Source organism: Salvelinus namaycush, unplaced genomic scaffold (assembly GCF_016432855.1).
Source record: "Salvelinus namaycush isolate Seneca unplaced genomic scaffold, SaNama_1.0 Scaffold330, whole genome shotgun sequence".
NCBI lineage: Eukaryota > Metazoa > Chordata > Actinopteri > Salmoniformes > Salmonidae > Salvelinus > Salvelinus namaycush.
Window position 1 is genome coordinate 194,875 of NW_024060231.1, and position 14,604 is coordinate 209,478.

General features: G+C 47.4%; 1 protein-coding gene across 1 annotated transcript; it reads right to left on the reverse strand.

Moving 5' to 3' along the window:
- Window positions 1-1,002: 1,002 nt before the first annotated feature.
- LOC120040163 (14-3-3 protein beta/alpha-A-like) lies at window positions 1,003-13,917 on the reverse strand. The gene is made up of 4 exons (XM_038985410.1): window positions 13,797-13,917; window positions 8,686-9,009; window positions 4,525-4,648; window positions 1,003-1,229 (listed from the first exon to the last, which is right to left on the reverse strand). The coding sequence occupies exons 2-4, from the start codon at window positions 8,995-8,997 to the stop codon at window positions 1,018-1,020; spliced, it is 648 nt and encodes a 215-aa protein (XP_038841338.1). The 5' UTR covers window positions 8,998-9,009; window positions 13,797-13,917; the 3' UTR covers window positions 1,003-1,017.
- Window positions 13,918-14,604: the final 687 nt, after the last annotated feature.

Here is a 14,604-nt window from a genome sequence, read left to right on the forward strand (position 1 = left end):
GTATACTACAGCAGTGATCCCATGTATAAAGGTCCTACAGCAGTGATCCCATGTATAAAGGTCCTACAGCAGTGATCCCATGTATAAAGGTCCTACAGCGGTGATCCCATGTATAAAGGTCCTACAGCGGTGATCCCATGTATAAAGGTCCTACAGCAGTGATCCCATGTATAAAGGTCCTACAGCAGTGATCCCATGTATAAAGGTCCTACAGCGGTGATCCCATGTATAAAGGTCCTACAGCAGTGATCCCATGTATAAAGGTCCTACAGCAGTGATCTCATGTATAAAGGTCCTACAGCAGTGATCCCATGTATAAAGGTCCTACAGCAGTGATCCCATGTATAAAGGTCCTACAGCAGTGATCCCATGTATAAAGGTCCTACAGCAGTGATCCCATGTATAAAGGTCCTACAGCAGTGATCCCATGTATAAAGGTCCTACAGCAGTGATCCCATGTATAAAGGTCCTACAGCGGTGATCCCATGTATAAAGGTCCTACAGCGGTGATCCCATGTATAAAGGTCCTACAGCGGTGATCCCATGTATAAAGGTCCTACAGCAGTGATCCCATGTATAAAGGTCCTACAGCGGTGATCCCATGTATAAAGGTCCTACAGCGGTGATCCCATGTATAAAGGTCCTACAGCAGTGATCCCATGTATAAAGGTCCTACAGCAGTGATCCCATGTATAAAGGTCCTACAGCAGTGATCCCATGTATAAAGGTCCTACAGCAGTGATCCCATGTATAAAGGTCCTACAGCGGTGATCCCATGTATAAAGGTCCTACAGCAGTGATCCCATGTATAAAGGTCCTACAGCAGTGATCCCATGTATAAAGGTCCTACAGCAGTGATCCCATGTATAAACACCCTACAGCAGTGATCCCATGTATAAAGTTCCTACAGCAGTGATCCCATGTATAAAGGTCCTACAGCGGTGATCCCATGTATAAAACACCCTTTGAAAACAACCCGCGACCCACCAGCTGAGACTCGCTGCCCTATCAGGACTGTCAACCCGTCATCAAGCGGCCATCTTGGATGGGCTGATAACCACGTACCGTCTTGGCCAGTTTGCAGGCCTGCTCGGGGGAGTTGAGGATCTCGTAATAGAAGACAGAGAAGTTGAGAGCCAGACCCAGACGAATAGGGTGGGTGGGCTGCATGTCCTTCTTGCTGATCTCAAACGCATCCTTATAGGCCTCCTGGGAGTTACCGATGATGGCTGGAGAGAGGAGAGAGAGGAGAGAGAGGAGAGAGAGAGAGAAGAGACAGAGACAGAAGAGAGAGAGACAGAGAGAGGGGGGGGAGAGAGATAGAGGGGGAGAGAGAGAGGAGAGAGAGCGAGAGAGAAAGATTAGAAATATACTATTTTAAATAAATACATCACTTTAAGAGGATAACATCAACAGTCATTTTTGCTGAATAACTTCATTTCAGACAGTGTTCCGTCTTTAAGATCAGAAATTATAACCCCCCCCCCCCCCCCAAAAAATACAACTTGAAAAACTACGAGCATGAAAATCTATGCATGTTGTGGGCTGGAAGTAACGGCTGTAGTCAGTGAGTCAAAGTGACAACGTTACCACAATGGTTGTAGTGGTAAAGGTGGACGAGGCCTACGAGGAGCATTAAGTTAAGGTCTATTTCCTGTGCCAGTTACAGAGAGGTGGAGATGTTGTCTTCCACTGTGCAGCTCAACACAACAGACTGACACCAAGAGGAACCGGGCCCTGCTTTAACTTCCTGTTCACACATTCTCTCTCTGATTAGCATCTACTGGCCTCCGTCACAGCTTCCTTCAGTCACTAGAACCAGCCTCTACTGGCCTCCCTCACAGCTTCCTTCAGTCACTAGAACCAGCCTCTACTGGCCTCCCTCACAGCTTCCTTCAGTCACTAGAACCAGCCTCTACTGGCCTCCGTCACAGCTTCCTTCAGTCACTAGAACCAGCCTCTACTGGCCTCCGTCACAGCTTCCTTCAGTCACTAGAACCAGCCTCTACTGGCCTCCGTCACAGCTTCCTTCAGTCACTAGAACTAGCCTCTACTGGCCTCCGTCACAGCTTCCTTCAGTCACTAGAACCAGCATCTACTGGCCTCCGTCACAGCTTCCTTCAGTCACTAGAACTAGCCTCTACTGGCCTCCGTCACAGCTTCCTTCAGTCACTAGAACTAGCCTCTACTGGCCTCCGTCACAGCTTCCTTCAGTCACTAGAACTAGCCTCTACTGGCCTCCCTCACAGCTTCCTTCAGTCACTAGAACCAGCCTCTACTGGCCTCCCTCACAGCTTCCTTCAGTCACTAGAACCAGCCTCTACTGGCCTCCGTCACAGCTTCCTTCAGTCACTAGAACCAGCCTCTACTGGCCTCCGTCACAGCTTCCTTCAGTCACTAGAACCAGCCTCTACTGGCCTCCGTCACAGCTTCCTTCAGTCACTAGAACCAGCCTCTACTGGCCTCCGTCACACCTAACATTATGACCCTGCTACGACTCCAATGAATAAAACACCTAACCCTAATGAATAAAACACCTAACCCTAATGACCCTGCTATGACTCCTATGAATAACACACCTAACCCTAATGACCCTGCTACGACTCCTATGAATAACACACCTAACCCTAATGACCCTGCTACGACTCCTATGAATAACACACCTAACCCTAATGACCCTGCTATGACTCCTATGAATAACACACCTAACCCTAATGACCCTGCTATGACTCCAATGAATAACACACCTAACCCTAATGACTCATATGAATAACACACCTAACCCTAATGACCCTGCTATGACTCCTATGAATAACACACCTAACCCTAATGACCCTAATATGACTCCTATGAATAACACACCTAACCCTAATGACCCTGCTATGACTCCTATGAATAACACACCTAACAGTATGACCCTGCTATGACTCCTATGAATAACACACCTAACAGTATGACCCTGCTATGACTCCTATGAATAACACACCTAACCCTAATGACCCTGCTATGACTCCTATGAATAACACATCTAACCCTAATGACCCTGCTACGACTCCTATGAATAACACACCTAACCCTAATGACCCTGCTATGACTCCTATGAATAAAACTCCTAACCCTAATGACCCTGCTATGACTCCTATGAATAACACACCTAACCCTAATGACCCTGCTATGACTCCTATGAATAACACACCTACCCCTAATGACCCCGCTATGACTCCTATGAATAAAACACCTAACCCTAATGACCCTGCTATGACTCCAATGAATAACACACCTAACCCTAATGACTCATATGAATAACACACCTAACCCTAATGACCCTGCTATGACTCCTATGAATAACACACCTAACCCTAATGACCCTAATATGACTCCTATGAATAACACACCTAACCCTAATGACCCTGCTATGACTCCTATGAATAACACACCTACCCCTAATGACCCTGCTATGACTCCTATGAATAACACACCTAACAGTATGACCCTGCTATGACTCCTATGAATAACACACCTAACAGTATGACCCTGCTATGACTCCTATGAATAACACACCTAACAGTATGACCCTGCTATGACTCCTATGAATAACACTAGGATTATGTAGGCCACACCCTAATGAGGTCAGTTCCATGGGCGTGGCATCACCACGTAGTAAGGTTTATAGAAGACCCAAAGCCCTGGATCAACCAGAGGGCCACAGCTCTACTGCTGCAACACAAAGTAAACAGGCCACACCCTTCTCTTCCTCTCTCTTTCTCTCGTAGTGGCCCACCGAGCCGCCCAGCCAGCCGTTACCGGGTCGCTGAGCCAGCCGTTACCGGGCCGTAACTACACTGCTAGCTGTTACCCAGCCCTCTGAAACAATCATTTCATGAATGGTGGAGAAGCAGCCTCCTGTGAAATTGTTATTTTAAATGTTATTAAAATGTGTGTTTTTTTTACCCCCCAATTTCGTGTTATCCAACCACCGTGCCAACCAGGAGGCCCTGAAATTAACTATTTAATTAACTTTGCCAAAGACAAGGAGGCACGACGAGAACGTCACCTCCTCTTATGCGATCAGCTGTTCAAAATGACACCGAATAAATAAATACATTGACACTCATTTGCAGTGTGTTTAAGCTGCTTTGTGTTTTCCATTGGTGTATTTTTTTTTCCAGATTCTGAAGGATCCTGTTGTTTCGACGACTCAATGATTGTTATTTTCTAGACAGAAGATCCCACAAAATTGTTTCGCCTCACTTCAATGCATTTCAGTCAATTCAACCCCATACATCCTTCAGGACTGAAACACTGTCTAAAGTCACACTGATTAGCAACAGACTGTCACACTGATTAGCAACAGACTGTCACATTACCCACCCCCAAATAAAATAAAAAGTAGACATTGGTTGTCCATTACATTACAAAGGGTTGATATCAAAACGTCTACCTCCAGAGGATTACACACCTGACGACCTGTTCCCCAACACACACCTGGTTGGCCAGCACAAAGGGACTTATCACAGGGCTTACCGGCTTTCTCCTCTCCAACCGCCACCTCGGCTAAGTAGCGGTAGTAATCTCCCTTCATTTTCAAATAGAACACTTTGCTCTCGGCCGGAGTAGCATTGGGGATGAGGAACTGGTTCAGAAGACCCTGTAGGACGGAAGACAAGTTTGTTAGAAAAATGCAAATAAAACACCCAGCCACAACACTCAGTTATTTACATGTGAATAGTGAGCTCTAGTCTACAGCAGCCTGGTTTGCAGCTCTGCAGAAAGGTATCCCCTAACATTGTATAGGCAGGTCTAGACCCCCCCCCCCCAGCACCAGTTACTCTAGAAGATATGGTCGTGTGATGTAGGAGTAGGGAGTTGTAGTTTCCAGGCGTGTGATGTAGAAGTAGGGAGTTGTAGTTTCCAACAGGCCAATATTCTACATACAGTGCATTCATAAAGTATTCAGACCCCTTGACTTTTCCCCACGTTGTTACATAATAGCATTATTCAAAATATTTTAATTTTTTAATTTTTTTAATGCATCAATCTATACACAATACTCCATAATGACAAAGCAAAAACAGGTTTAGACAATTTATGAAATTAAAATTTACAATGTTACAATAACATAAGAACATGGTTCCTGGGTAATGTACTGAACCACCTGACTCCTCTAGCCCAGGGGTTCCTGGGTAATGTACTGAACCACCTGACTCCTCTAGCCCAGGGGTTCCTGGGTAATGTACTGAACCACCTGACTCCTCTAGCCCAGGGGTTCCTGGGTAATGTACTGAACCACCTGACTCCTCCAGAACATGGTTCCTGGGTAATGTACTGAACCACCTGACTCCTCTAGAACATGGTTCCTGGGTAATGTACTGAACCACCTGACTCCTCTAGAACATGGTTCCTGGGTAATGTACTGAACCACCTGACTCCTCTAGAACATGGTTCCTGGGTAATGTACTGAACCAGCTGACTCCTCTAGCCCAGGGGTTCCTGGGTAATGTACTGAACCACCTGACTCCTCTAGAACATGGTTACTGGGTAATGTACTGAACCACCTGACTCCTCTAGCCCAGGGGTTCCTGGGTAATGTACTGAACCAGCTGACTCCTCTAGCCCAGGGGTTCCTGGGTAATGTACTGAACCACCTGACTCCTCTAGAACATGGTTCCTGGGTAATGTACTGAACCACCTGACTCCTCTAGAAGATGGATCCCCGAACTCGATCCTTGGGCCCCCCCTGGGCGAGAGAGAGAGAGACGCCCCCTGGGCGAGAGAGAGAGAGACGCCCCCCTGGGCGAGAGAGAGACGCCCCCCTAGGCGAGAGAGAGAGAGACGCCCCCCTAGGCGAGAGAGAGAGAGACGCCCCCCTAGGCGAGAGAGAGAGAGACGCCCCCCTAGGCGAGAGAGAGAGAGAGACGTCCCCCTGGGCGAGACGTCCCCCTGGGCGAGACGTCCCCTGTGTGTACCTTCTGGTTTTTGCCCTAGCACTACACAGCTGATTCAAATCATCAAAGCTTGACGAGTTGGTTATTTGCTAGAGCAAAAACCAGAAGGTACACCCAGGGGATGTCTCTCTCTCTCTCTCACCCGAGACACCTGTCCCTCTCAGAGTGTCTCTACAACGGGACAGACAGGTGAGGAATGACCTAACGAGCTGAATGAGTCCCTAGGTACTGGCTAACAGCTAATTACACTGAGCTGATTACTGTCAGACCAGGGCTAGGACCAGGCAGGCAGGAAAAGCTCAATCATTTCAGGAGGGAGGGAGGGACACGGTTTGGGTGAGAGCCCCACTTGTACACACCTCTCGTCAATAGATTGACATGGCAAACCGGTTGATGGATAATAAATGATATGGCATTTTGAAGGATGAACACACACTATGGGTCAAAAACCACCTAGAACGCTAAGCAGCATATCTGAAGGGGATTTAGTAGTTGTAGAAACTATAGGCTAGTCCTCCTTTCTCAGATCTGGGTGAAAGACGGGAAGCCTTAGAGGACATTCAAACACGAATGGAGACCCCCCCCCCCACAGACTGCTTCTCACACACAGATGAGAGAGACTGGAGAGAGAGAGAGAGACTGGAGAGAGAGGGGAGCAGAGAGAGAGAGAGACTGGAGAGAGAGAGAGAGAGAGACGGGAGAGAGACTGGAGAGAGAGAGACTGGAGAGAGAGAGACTGGAGAGAGAGAGAGACTGGAGAGGGAAGAGAGAGAGACTGGATAGATGAGAGAGATAGAGAGAAGAGACTAGAGATTGGGAGAGAGAGAGAGGAGAGACTGGAGAGAGAGAGAGAGAGAGAGAGAGAGACTGGAGAGAGAGAGAGAGAGAGAGACTGGAGAGAGAGAGAGAGATGAGAGAGAGACTGGAGAGAGAGAGAGAGAGAGAGAGAGAGACTAGGAGAGAGAGAGAGAGAGAGAGAGAGAGACTGGAGAGAGAGAGAGAGAGAGAGACTGGAGAGAGAGAGAGAGAGAGAGAGAGACTGGAGAGAGAGAGAGAGAGAGAGAGAGAGAGACTGGAGAGAGAGAGAGAGAGAGAGAGAGAGAGAGAGAGAGAGAGAGAGAGAGAGAGACTGGAGAGAGAGAGAGAGAGAGACTGGAGAGAGAGAGAGAGAGAGAGACTGGAGAGAGAGAGAGAGAGAGACTGGAGAGAGAGAGAGAGAGAGAGAGAGAGAGAGAGAGAGAGAGACTGGAGAGAGAGAGAGAGAGAGAGAGAGACTGGAGAGAGAGAGAGAGAGAGAGAGAGAGAGCAGATGAGAGAGACTAGAGAGAGAGAGAGAGACTGGAGAGAGAGAGAGAGAGAGACTGGAGAGAGAGAGAGAGAGAGAGAGGGGAGAGAGAGAGAGAGAGAGAGAGAGACTGGAGAGAGAGAGAGAGAGAGAGGACTGGAGAGAGAGAGAGAGAGAGAGACGAGGAGATGAGAGAGAGAGAGACGAGAGAGAGAGACTGGAGGAGAGAGAGGAGAGAGAGAGAGAATGAGAGAGACTGGAGAGAGAGAGAGAGAGAGAGAGACTGGAGAGAGAGAGAGAGAGAGAGAGACTGGAGAGAGAGAGAGAGAGAGAGAGACTGGAGAGAGAGAGAGAGAGAGACTGGAGAGAGAGAGAGACTGGAGAGAGAGAGAGAGAGAGACTGGAGAGAGAGAGAGAGAGAGACTGGAGAGAGAGAGAGAGAGAGAGGGAGAGCGAGAGAGAGAGACTGGAGAAGTGGAGAGAGAGAGAGGGAGAGCGAGAGAGAGAGACTGGAGAAGTGGAGAGAGAGAGAGGGAGAGCGAGAGAGAGAGACTGGAGAAGTGGAGAGAGAGAGAGAGAGAGAGAGAGAGACTGGAGAGAGAGACGAGAGACGAGAGAGAGAGAGAGAGAGAGAGAGAGAGAGAGAGAGAGAGAGAGAGAGAGAGAGAGAGAGACTGGAGAGAGAGAGAGAGAGCTGAGAGAGAGACTGGAGTAGAGAGAGATGAGAGAGAGACTGGAAGAGAGAGAGACGAGAGAGGACTGAGAGAGAGAGAGAGAGAGAGACTGGAGAGAGAGAGAGAGAGAGACTGGAGAGAGAGAGAGAGAGAGACTGGAGAGAGAGAGAGAGAGAGAGACTGCGAAGAGAGAGAGAGAGAGACTGGAGAGAGAGAGATGGAAGAGAGAGAGAAGAGAGAGCAGAGGAGAGAGACGGAGAGAGAGAGAGAGAGAGACTGGAGAGAGAGAGAGAGAGAGAGAGACTGGAGAGAGAGAGAGAGAGAGAGAGAGACTGGAGAGAGAGAGAGAGAGAGAGAGAGAGAGAGAGAGAGAGAGAGAGAGAGAGACTGGAGAGAGAGAGAGACTGGAGAGAGAGAGAGACTGGAGAGAGAGAGAGACTGGAGAGAGAGAGAGAGAGACTGGAGACTGGAGAGAGAGAGAGAGAGAGACTGGAGAGAGAGAGAGAGAGACTGGAGAGAGAGAGAGAGAGAGACTGGAGAGAGAGAGAGAGAGAGACTGGAGAGAGAGAGAGAGAGACTGGAGAAGAGAGAGAGAGACTGGAGAAGAGAGAGAGAGAGAGACTAGAGAGAGAGACTGGAGAGAGAGACGAGAGAGAGAGAGAGACTGGAGAGAGAGACTGGAGAGAGAGACTGGAGAGACTGGAGAGAGAGACTGGAGAGAGAGAGAGGGAGAGACTGGAGAGAGGGAGAGAGAGAGAGAGAACCTCCCGAGTAGTCTTACCAGCACATCATTACAGATCTCCTTCAGCTCCTTCTCTATCTTCTCCCTGTACTCCTTGGCCATGGCCTGCTTCTTCTCGCTGCCCTCAGTCTTCTGCTCGATGCTGGACACGACCCTCCAGGAGGAGCGCCGGGCGCCCACCACGTTCTTATAGGCCACAGAGAGGAGGTTCCGCTCCTCGTTGGATAACTGGGTGCCTTCCTCCGTTACAGCCTTCATGGAGGCCGCCATGTCATCGTAGCGCTCGGCCTGCTCCGCCAGCTTGGCCTTCTGGACCAGCTCCTTCTGAACCACCTCGCTCTTGTCAACCATGGCTACTCAGGACTGAGGAGAGAGAAGAAGAAACATGGCTACCATGGTTACTAGGGACTGAGGAGAGAGAAGAAGAAACATGGCTACCATGGTTACTAGGGACTGAGGAGAGAGAAGAAGAAACATGGCTACCATGGTTACTAGGGACCGAGGAGAGAAAAGAAGAAACATGGCTACTAGGGACTGAGGAGAGAGAAGAAGAAACATGGCTACCATGGTTACTAGGGACTGAGGAGAGAGAAGAAGAAACATGGCTACTAGGGACTGAGGAGAGAGAAGAAGAAACATGGCTACCATGGTTACTAGGGACTGAGGAGAGAGAAGAAGAAACATGGCTACCATGGTTACTAGGGACTGAGGAGAGAGAAGAAGAAACATGGCTACCATGGTTACTAGGGACTGAGGAGAGAGAAGAAGAAACATGGCTACCATGGTTACTAGGGACTGAGGAGAGAGAAGAAGAAACATGGCTACCATGGTTACTAGGGACTGAGGAGAGAGAAGAAGAAACATGTCAACCATGGTTACTAGGGACTGAGGAGAGAGAAGAAGAAACATGGCTACCATAGTTACTAGGGACTGAGGAGAGAGAAGAAGAAACATGGCTACCATGGTTACTGGGGACTGAGGAGAGAGAAGAAGAAACATGGCTACCATGGTTACTAGGGACCGAGGAAAGAGAAGAAGAAACATGGCTACCATGGTTACTAGGGACTAGAGGAGAGAGAAGAAACATAACACCACGGTTACTAGGGACTGAGGAGAGAGAAGAAACATGTCAACCATGGTTACTAGGGACTAGAGGAGAGAGAAGAAACATAACACCACGGTTACTAGGGACTGAGGAGAGAGAAGAAACATAACACCATGGTTACTAGGGACTGAGGAGAGAGAAGAAACATAACACCATGGTTACTAGGGACTGAGGAGAGAGAAGAAACATAACACCATGGTTACTAGGGACTGGGGAGAGAGAAGAAACATAACACCACGGTTACTAGGGACTGAGGAGAGAGAAGAAACATAACACCATGGTTACTAGGGACTGAGGAGAGAGAAGAAACATAACACCATGGTTACTAGGGACTGGGGAGAGAGAAGAAACATAACACCACGGTTACTAGGGACTGAGGAGAGAGAATTAACATAACACCACGGTTACTAGGGACTAGAGGAGAGAGAAGAAACATAACACCATGGTTACTAGGGACCGAGGAGAGAGAAGAAACATAACACCACGGTTACTAGGGACTGAGGAGAGAGAAGAAACATAACACCACGGTTACTAGGGACTGAGGAGAGAGAAGAAACATAACACCACGGTTACTAGGGACTGAGGAGAGAGAAGAAACAGAACACCACGGTCACTAGGGACTGAGGAGAGAGAAGAAACATGTCAACCATGGTTACTAGGGACTAGAGGAGAGAGAAGAAACATAACACCATGGTTACTAGGGACTAGAGGAGAGAGAAGAAACATAACACCACGGTTACTAGGGACTGAGGAGAGAGAAGAAACATAACACCACGGTTACTAGGGACTGAGGAGAGAGAAGAAGAAACATGGCTACCATGGTTACTGGGGACTGAGGAGAGAGAAGAAGAAACATGGCTACCATGGTTACTAGGGACCGAGGAAAGAGAAGAAGAAACATGGCTACCATGGTTACTAGGGACTAGAGGAGAGAGAAGAAACATAACACCACGGTTACTAGGGACTGAGGAGAGAGAAGAAACATGTCAACCATGGTTACTAGGGACTAGAGGAGAGAGAAGAAACATAACACCACGGTTACTAGGGACTGAGGAGAGAGAAGAAACATAACACCATGGTTACTAGGGACTGAGGAGAGAGAAGAAACATAACACCATGGTTACTAGGGACTGAGGAGAGAGAAGAAACATAACACCATGGTTACTAGGGACTGGGGAGAGAGAAGAAACATAACACCACGGTTACTAGGGACTGAGGAGAGAGAAGAAACATAACACCATGGTTACTAGGGACTGAGGAGAGAGAAGAAACATAACACCATGGTTACTAGGGACTGGGGAGAGAGAAGAAACATAACACCACGGTTACTAGGGACTGAGGAGAGAGAATTAACATAACACCACGGTTACTAGGGACTAGAGGAGAGAGAAGAAACATAACACCATGGTTACTAGGGACCGAGGAGAGAGAAGAAACATAACACCACGGTTACTAGGGACTGAGGAGAGAGAAGAAACATAACACCACGGTTACTAGGGACTGAGGAGAGAGAAGAAACATAACACCACGGTTACTAGGGACTGAGGAGAGAGAAGAAACAGAACACCACGGTCACTAGGGACTGAGGAGAGAGAAGAAACATGTCAACCATGGTTACTAGGGACTAGAGGAGAGAGAAGAAACATAACACCATGGTTACTAGGGACTAGAGGAGAGAGAAGAAACATAACACCACGGTTACTAGGGACTGAGGAGAGAGAAGAAACATAACACCACGGTTACTAGGGACTGAGGAGAGAGAAGAAACATAACACCACGGTTACTAGGGACTGAGGAGAGAGAAGAAACATAACACCATGGTTACTAGGGACTAGAGGAGAGAGAAGAAACATAACACCACGGTTACTAGGGACTGAGGAGAGAGAAGAAACATGTCAACCATGGTTACTAGGGACTAGAGGAGAGAGAAGAAACATAACACCACGGTTACTAGGGACTGAGGAGAGAGAAGAAACATAACACCATGGTTACTAGGGACTGAGGAGAGAGAAGAAACATAACACCACGGTTACTAGGGACTAGAGGAGAGAGAAGAAACATAACACCATGGTTACTAGGGACTAGAGGAGAGAGAAGAAACATAACACCACGGTTACTAGGGACTGAGGAGAGAAATGTTGGCATGGCATGTTGCTGGAATGGCTGATACAATCCAGGGTGAAGCCGCAGTGGAGCGCCCCTGGATGGAAAGCAAGTTATATTAAGAGTGCTACTCCAGGGCACATCGCTAAGGGATTGTTGTTACAATCTGAACCCAGAAGCCCTGCAGTTGCCAGATCCATTCCCGGCGCACGACCCGGGATTCAAACCGACAACTGCCCACACCAACAGGGAACAAAGTCCGAAATCTAACCTATAGCTACCACCAAAGCAAAGTAAGAACTCATAAACTCAGGGTAAAAAAAAAAAGTTAAGATCTGGTAGATTCATCACTCTGGTAAACATAGCAGTTCCTTCCTCATGTAATCTAGAAACTTAAGTGAGGTGCGTAGTGATCCACAATGTAACAAATGCATAGCATAAACCAGGGCCTACCAAAAACAGACAGCAGTGAGAATAGTACTAAACTGAATCAATAACCTACATCTGCTGGTAACATGCAGAATGGCCCACGGCTCTACAGACAACACTGATTTACCATGCTCAATCAATCGCATATTTTCCATTCCACAATATACATGTAGACTAGCCTGGTACTGTGGCCTGGGGGGGGTCATGAGACATGCACTGGGGATTTCCGTTAACACGTTACGGCGCCTTTACACTGGAGACATTATCCAGGTTAAGACATGATATGTACTACACACCAGTGAAATCACGCTAGCCTGGTTCCTACCGTGTAAAGAAAAACGCGGATGTGCATCCACTCCCTGCCATGCCACACCCATGTTGTACCTGTTGTAATGATTAGCATAGAACAGACGGGGCTGGCTAGCATAGAACAGACGGGGCTGGCTAGCATAGAACAGACGGGGCTGGCTAGCATAGAACAGACGGGGCTGGCTAGCATAGAACAGACGGGGCTGGCTAGCATAGAACAGACGGGGCTGGCTAGCATAGAACAGACGGGGCTGGCTAGCATAGAACAGACGGGGCTGGCTAGCATTTACACACAGATGGCGCTGGACATACTGTGCAATTCATGTACTGTTAGTTAGCTACATTGAATGTAAAGTTAGATTGATTAATCGCTGCGCTAGCTATAAATCGCCAATGGGGGGATAACGGGCGAAATGCTATCGCCCCCGCCTTAAAATGACAACGGTATTACTACTGTTGCTCATTACGCATCCGGAAATTAGCTACTAGCGAACCCGGCATCGTTAACATAGCTTGTTAACGTTAGCTACGATCGATCAAAATGATAGTAAGATTAGTTTGCTACTTTATTTATACGAGTTAGTTAGCTAACAAGGCCGCTAACTAAGTTATCCATGCGAGTGAAGTGTTAGCTGTGACTGACTTGTTAGCTAGGTTGTGACCTGCCTCCAAAACCGACGGGGGATTTTTCATATTTATTCCAACGACACATGTTTAAAATATCAAATACTGTTTTGTGTCAGCAAATGGCGAATACTGGGTCCAAAAACGGTTTAACTTTAGCTAGCGAGCCGGCTAGCTACGGAACTCTAGTATTGTGCCGACCAAGCCCATTTTCAATAAACTCAGTTGGTCTAGCCTAGCTACATGTCTGCTATTGCTAACCAAATTCAACAGATTAGCTAACATGCATTGTCGACCACAATAGGTAAAAAGGTAACTACTTTAAGCCAACTCGAAACCTGACAGGATGCACAAAAAGCTGGCCTAGCGCGAACAAACCCCTCCAGAAACAAAACAGGTAGCTATTGTTCTTGGGTCGGCTAGCTGCATTCCTAGCTAACGTTAGCCACCTGACAAAACTGGAGCTCTACCGTTACATATACTACCCGCTATTTTTCCTCCAGTAAGATCCATTGTCAACATCAAAACATTTCTTAAACGTGAATCTAACATTACTTTTAACGAAGAACAGGCTTCTTACCTGAGTGCAAAGGGATAGTGGTGTTGTCGGTCTGGCTAGCTAGCTACGTTACACAGCTGATTCTCTCACAACCTGTCTGAATGTAGTACACGGGGTTTCCCTCCAATCACACCCCAGAAACAGGGACGCAGTGGGGAGGGGTCCGTCACTAGTTACCACAGCCACAAAGTCAGAATTATGACTAATCCCCGCCTATTTCTAAAAATGTATCTTATTAAAATCTGATTTTTTAAACCCTAAATTTAACCACACTGCTCACATTATTCGTTAACCGTAAATGAAGGGCCAAAAGGAACATTTTTTGTTTTCAATGAATTACGATATAGCCAATCTTGACTTTACTGGCTGTGGTAACTAGTGACAACAAGCAGGGAGAGGTGACGTCAAAGGATACCATGGCAACCCGTGATTGACGTGATGGTTTATCGATCGTTCGATGAAAAACTCCTTTATCAGAAGAGGCGTAGGGCAGGCTATCAGGAAATGTTGGTTTTGCAACCTATTTAAAATACATTAAAAATATACTTATATACCCTACCTATAATAAAGGCCTGTGAGACTGTGATTGATTATCTCACCGCTGCCACCAACATAGCGATTTGGGGGAATAGTCCGAATGGGGCTTATAAACCACTTACAGGTAAAAATGTCAGAATCTTCTATGGTGAACAAACAGGTATTGACAGTCTAATACATGTAGGTCATTTGTGAGTGATGTTTGAGGACATCACAAACGACCTAACTAGAACACACAGTTTGCCTGATAGAAGGTCTATTTCTGTTCCCCAGTCAGTTTCCATGGGGAAAG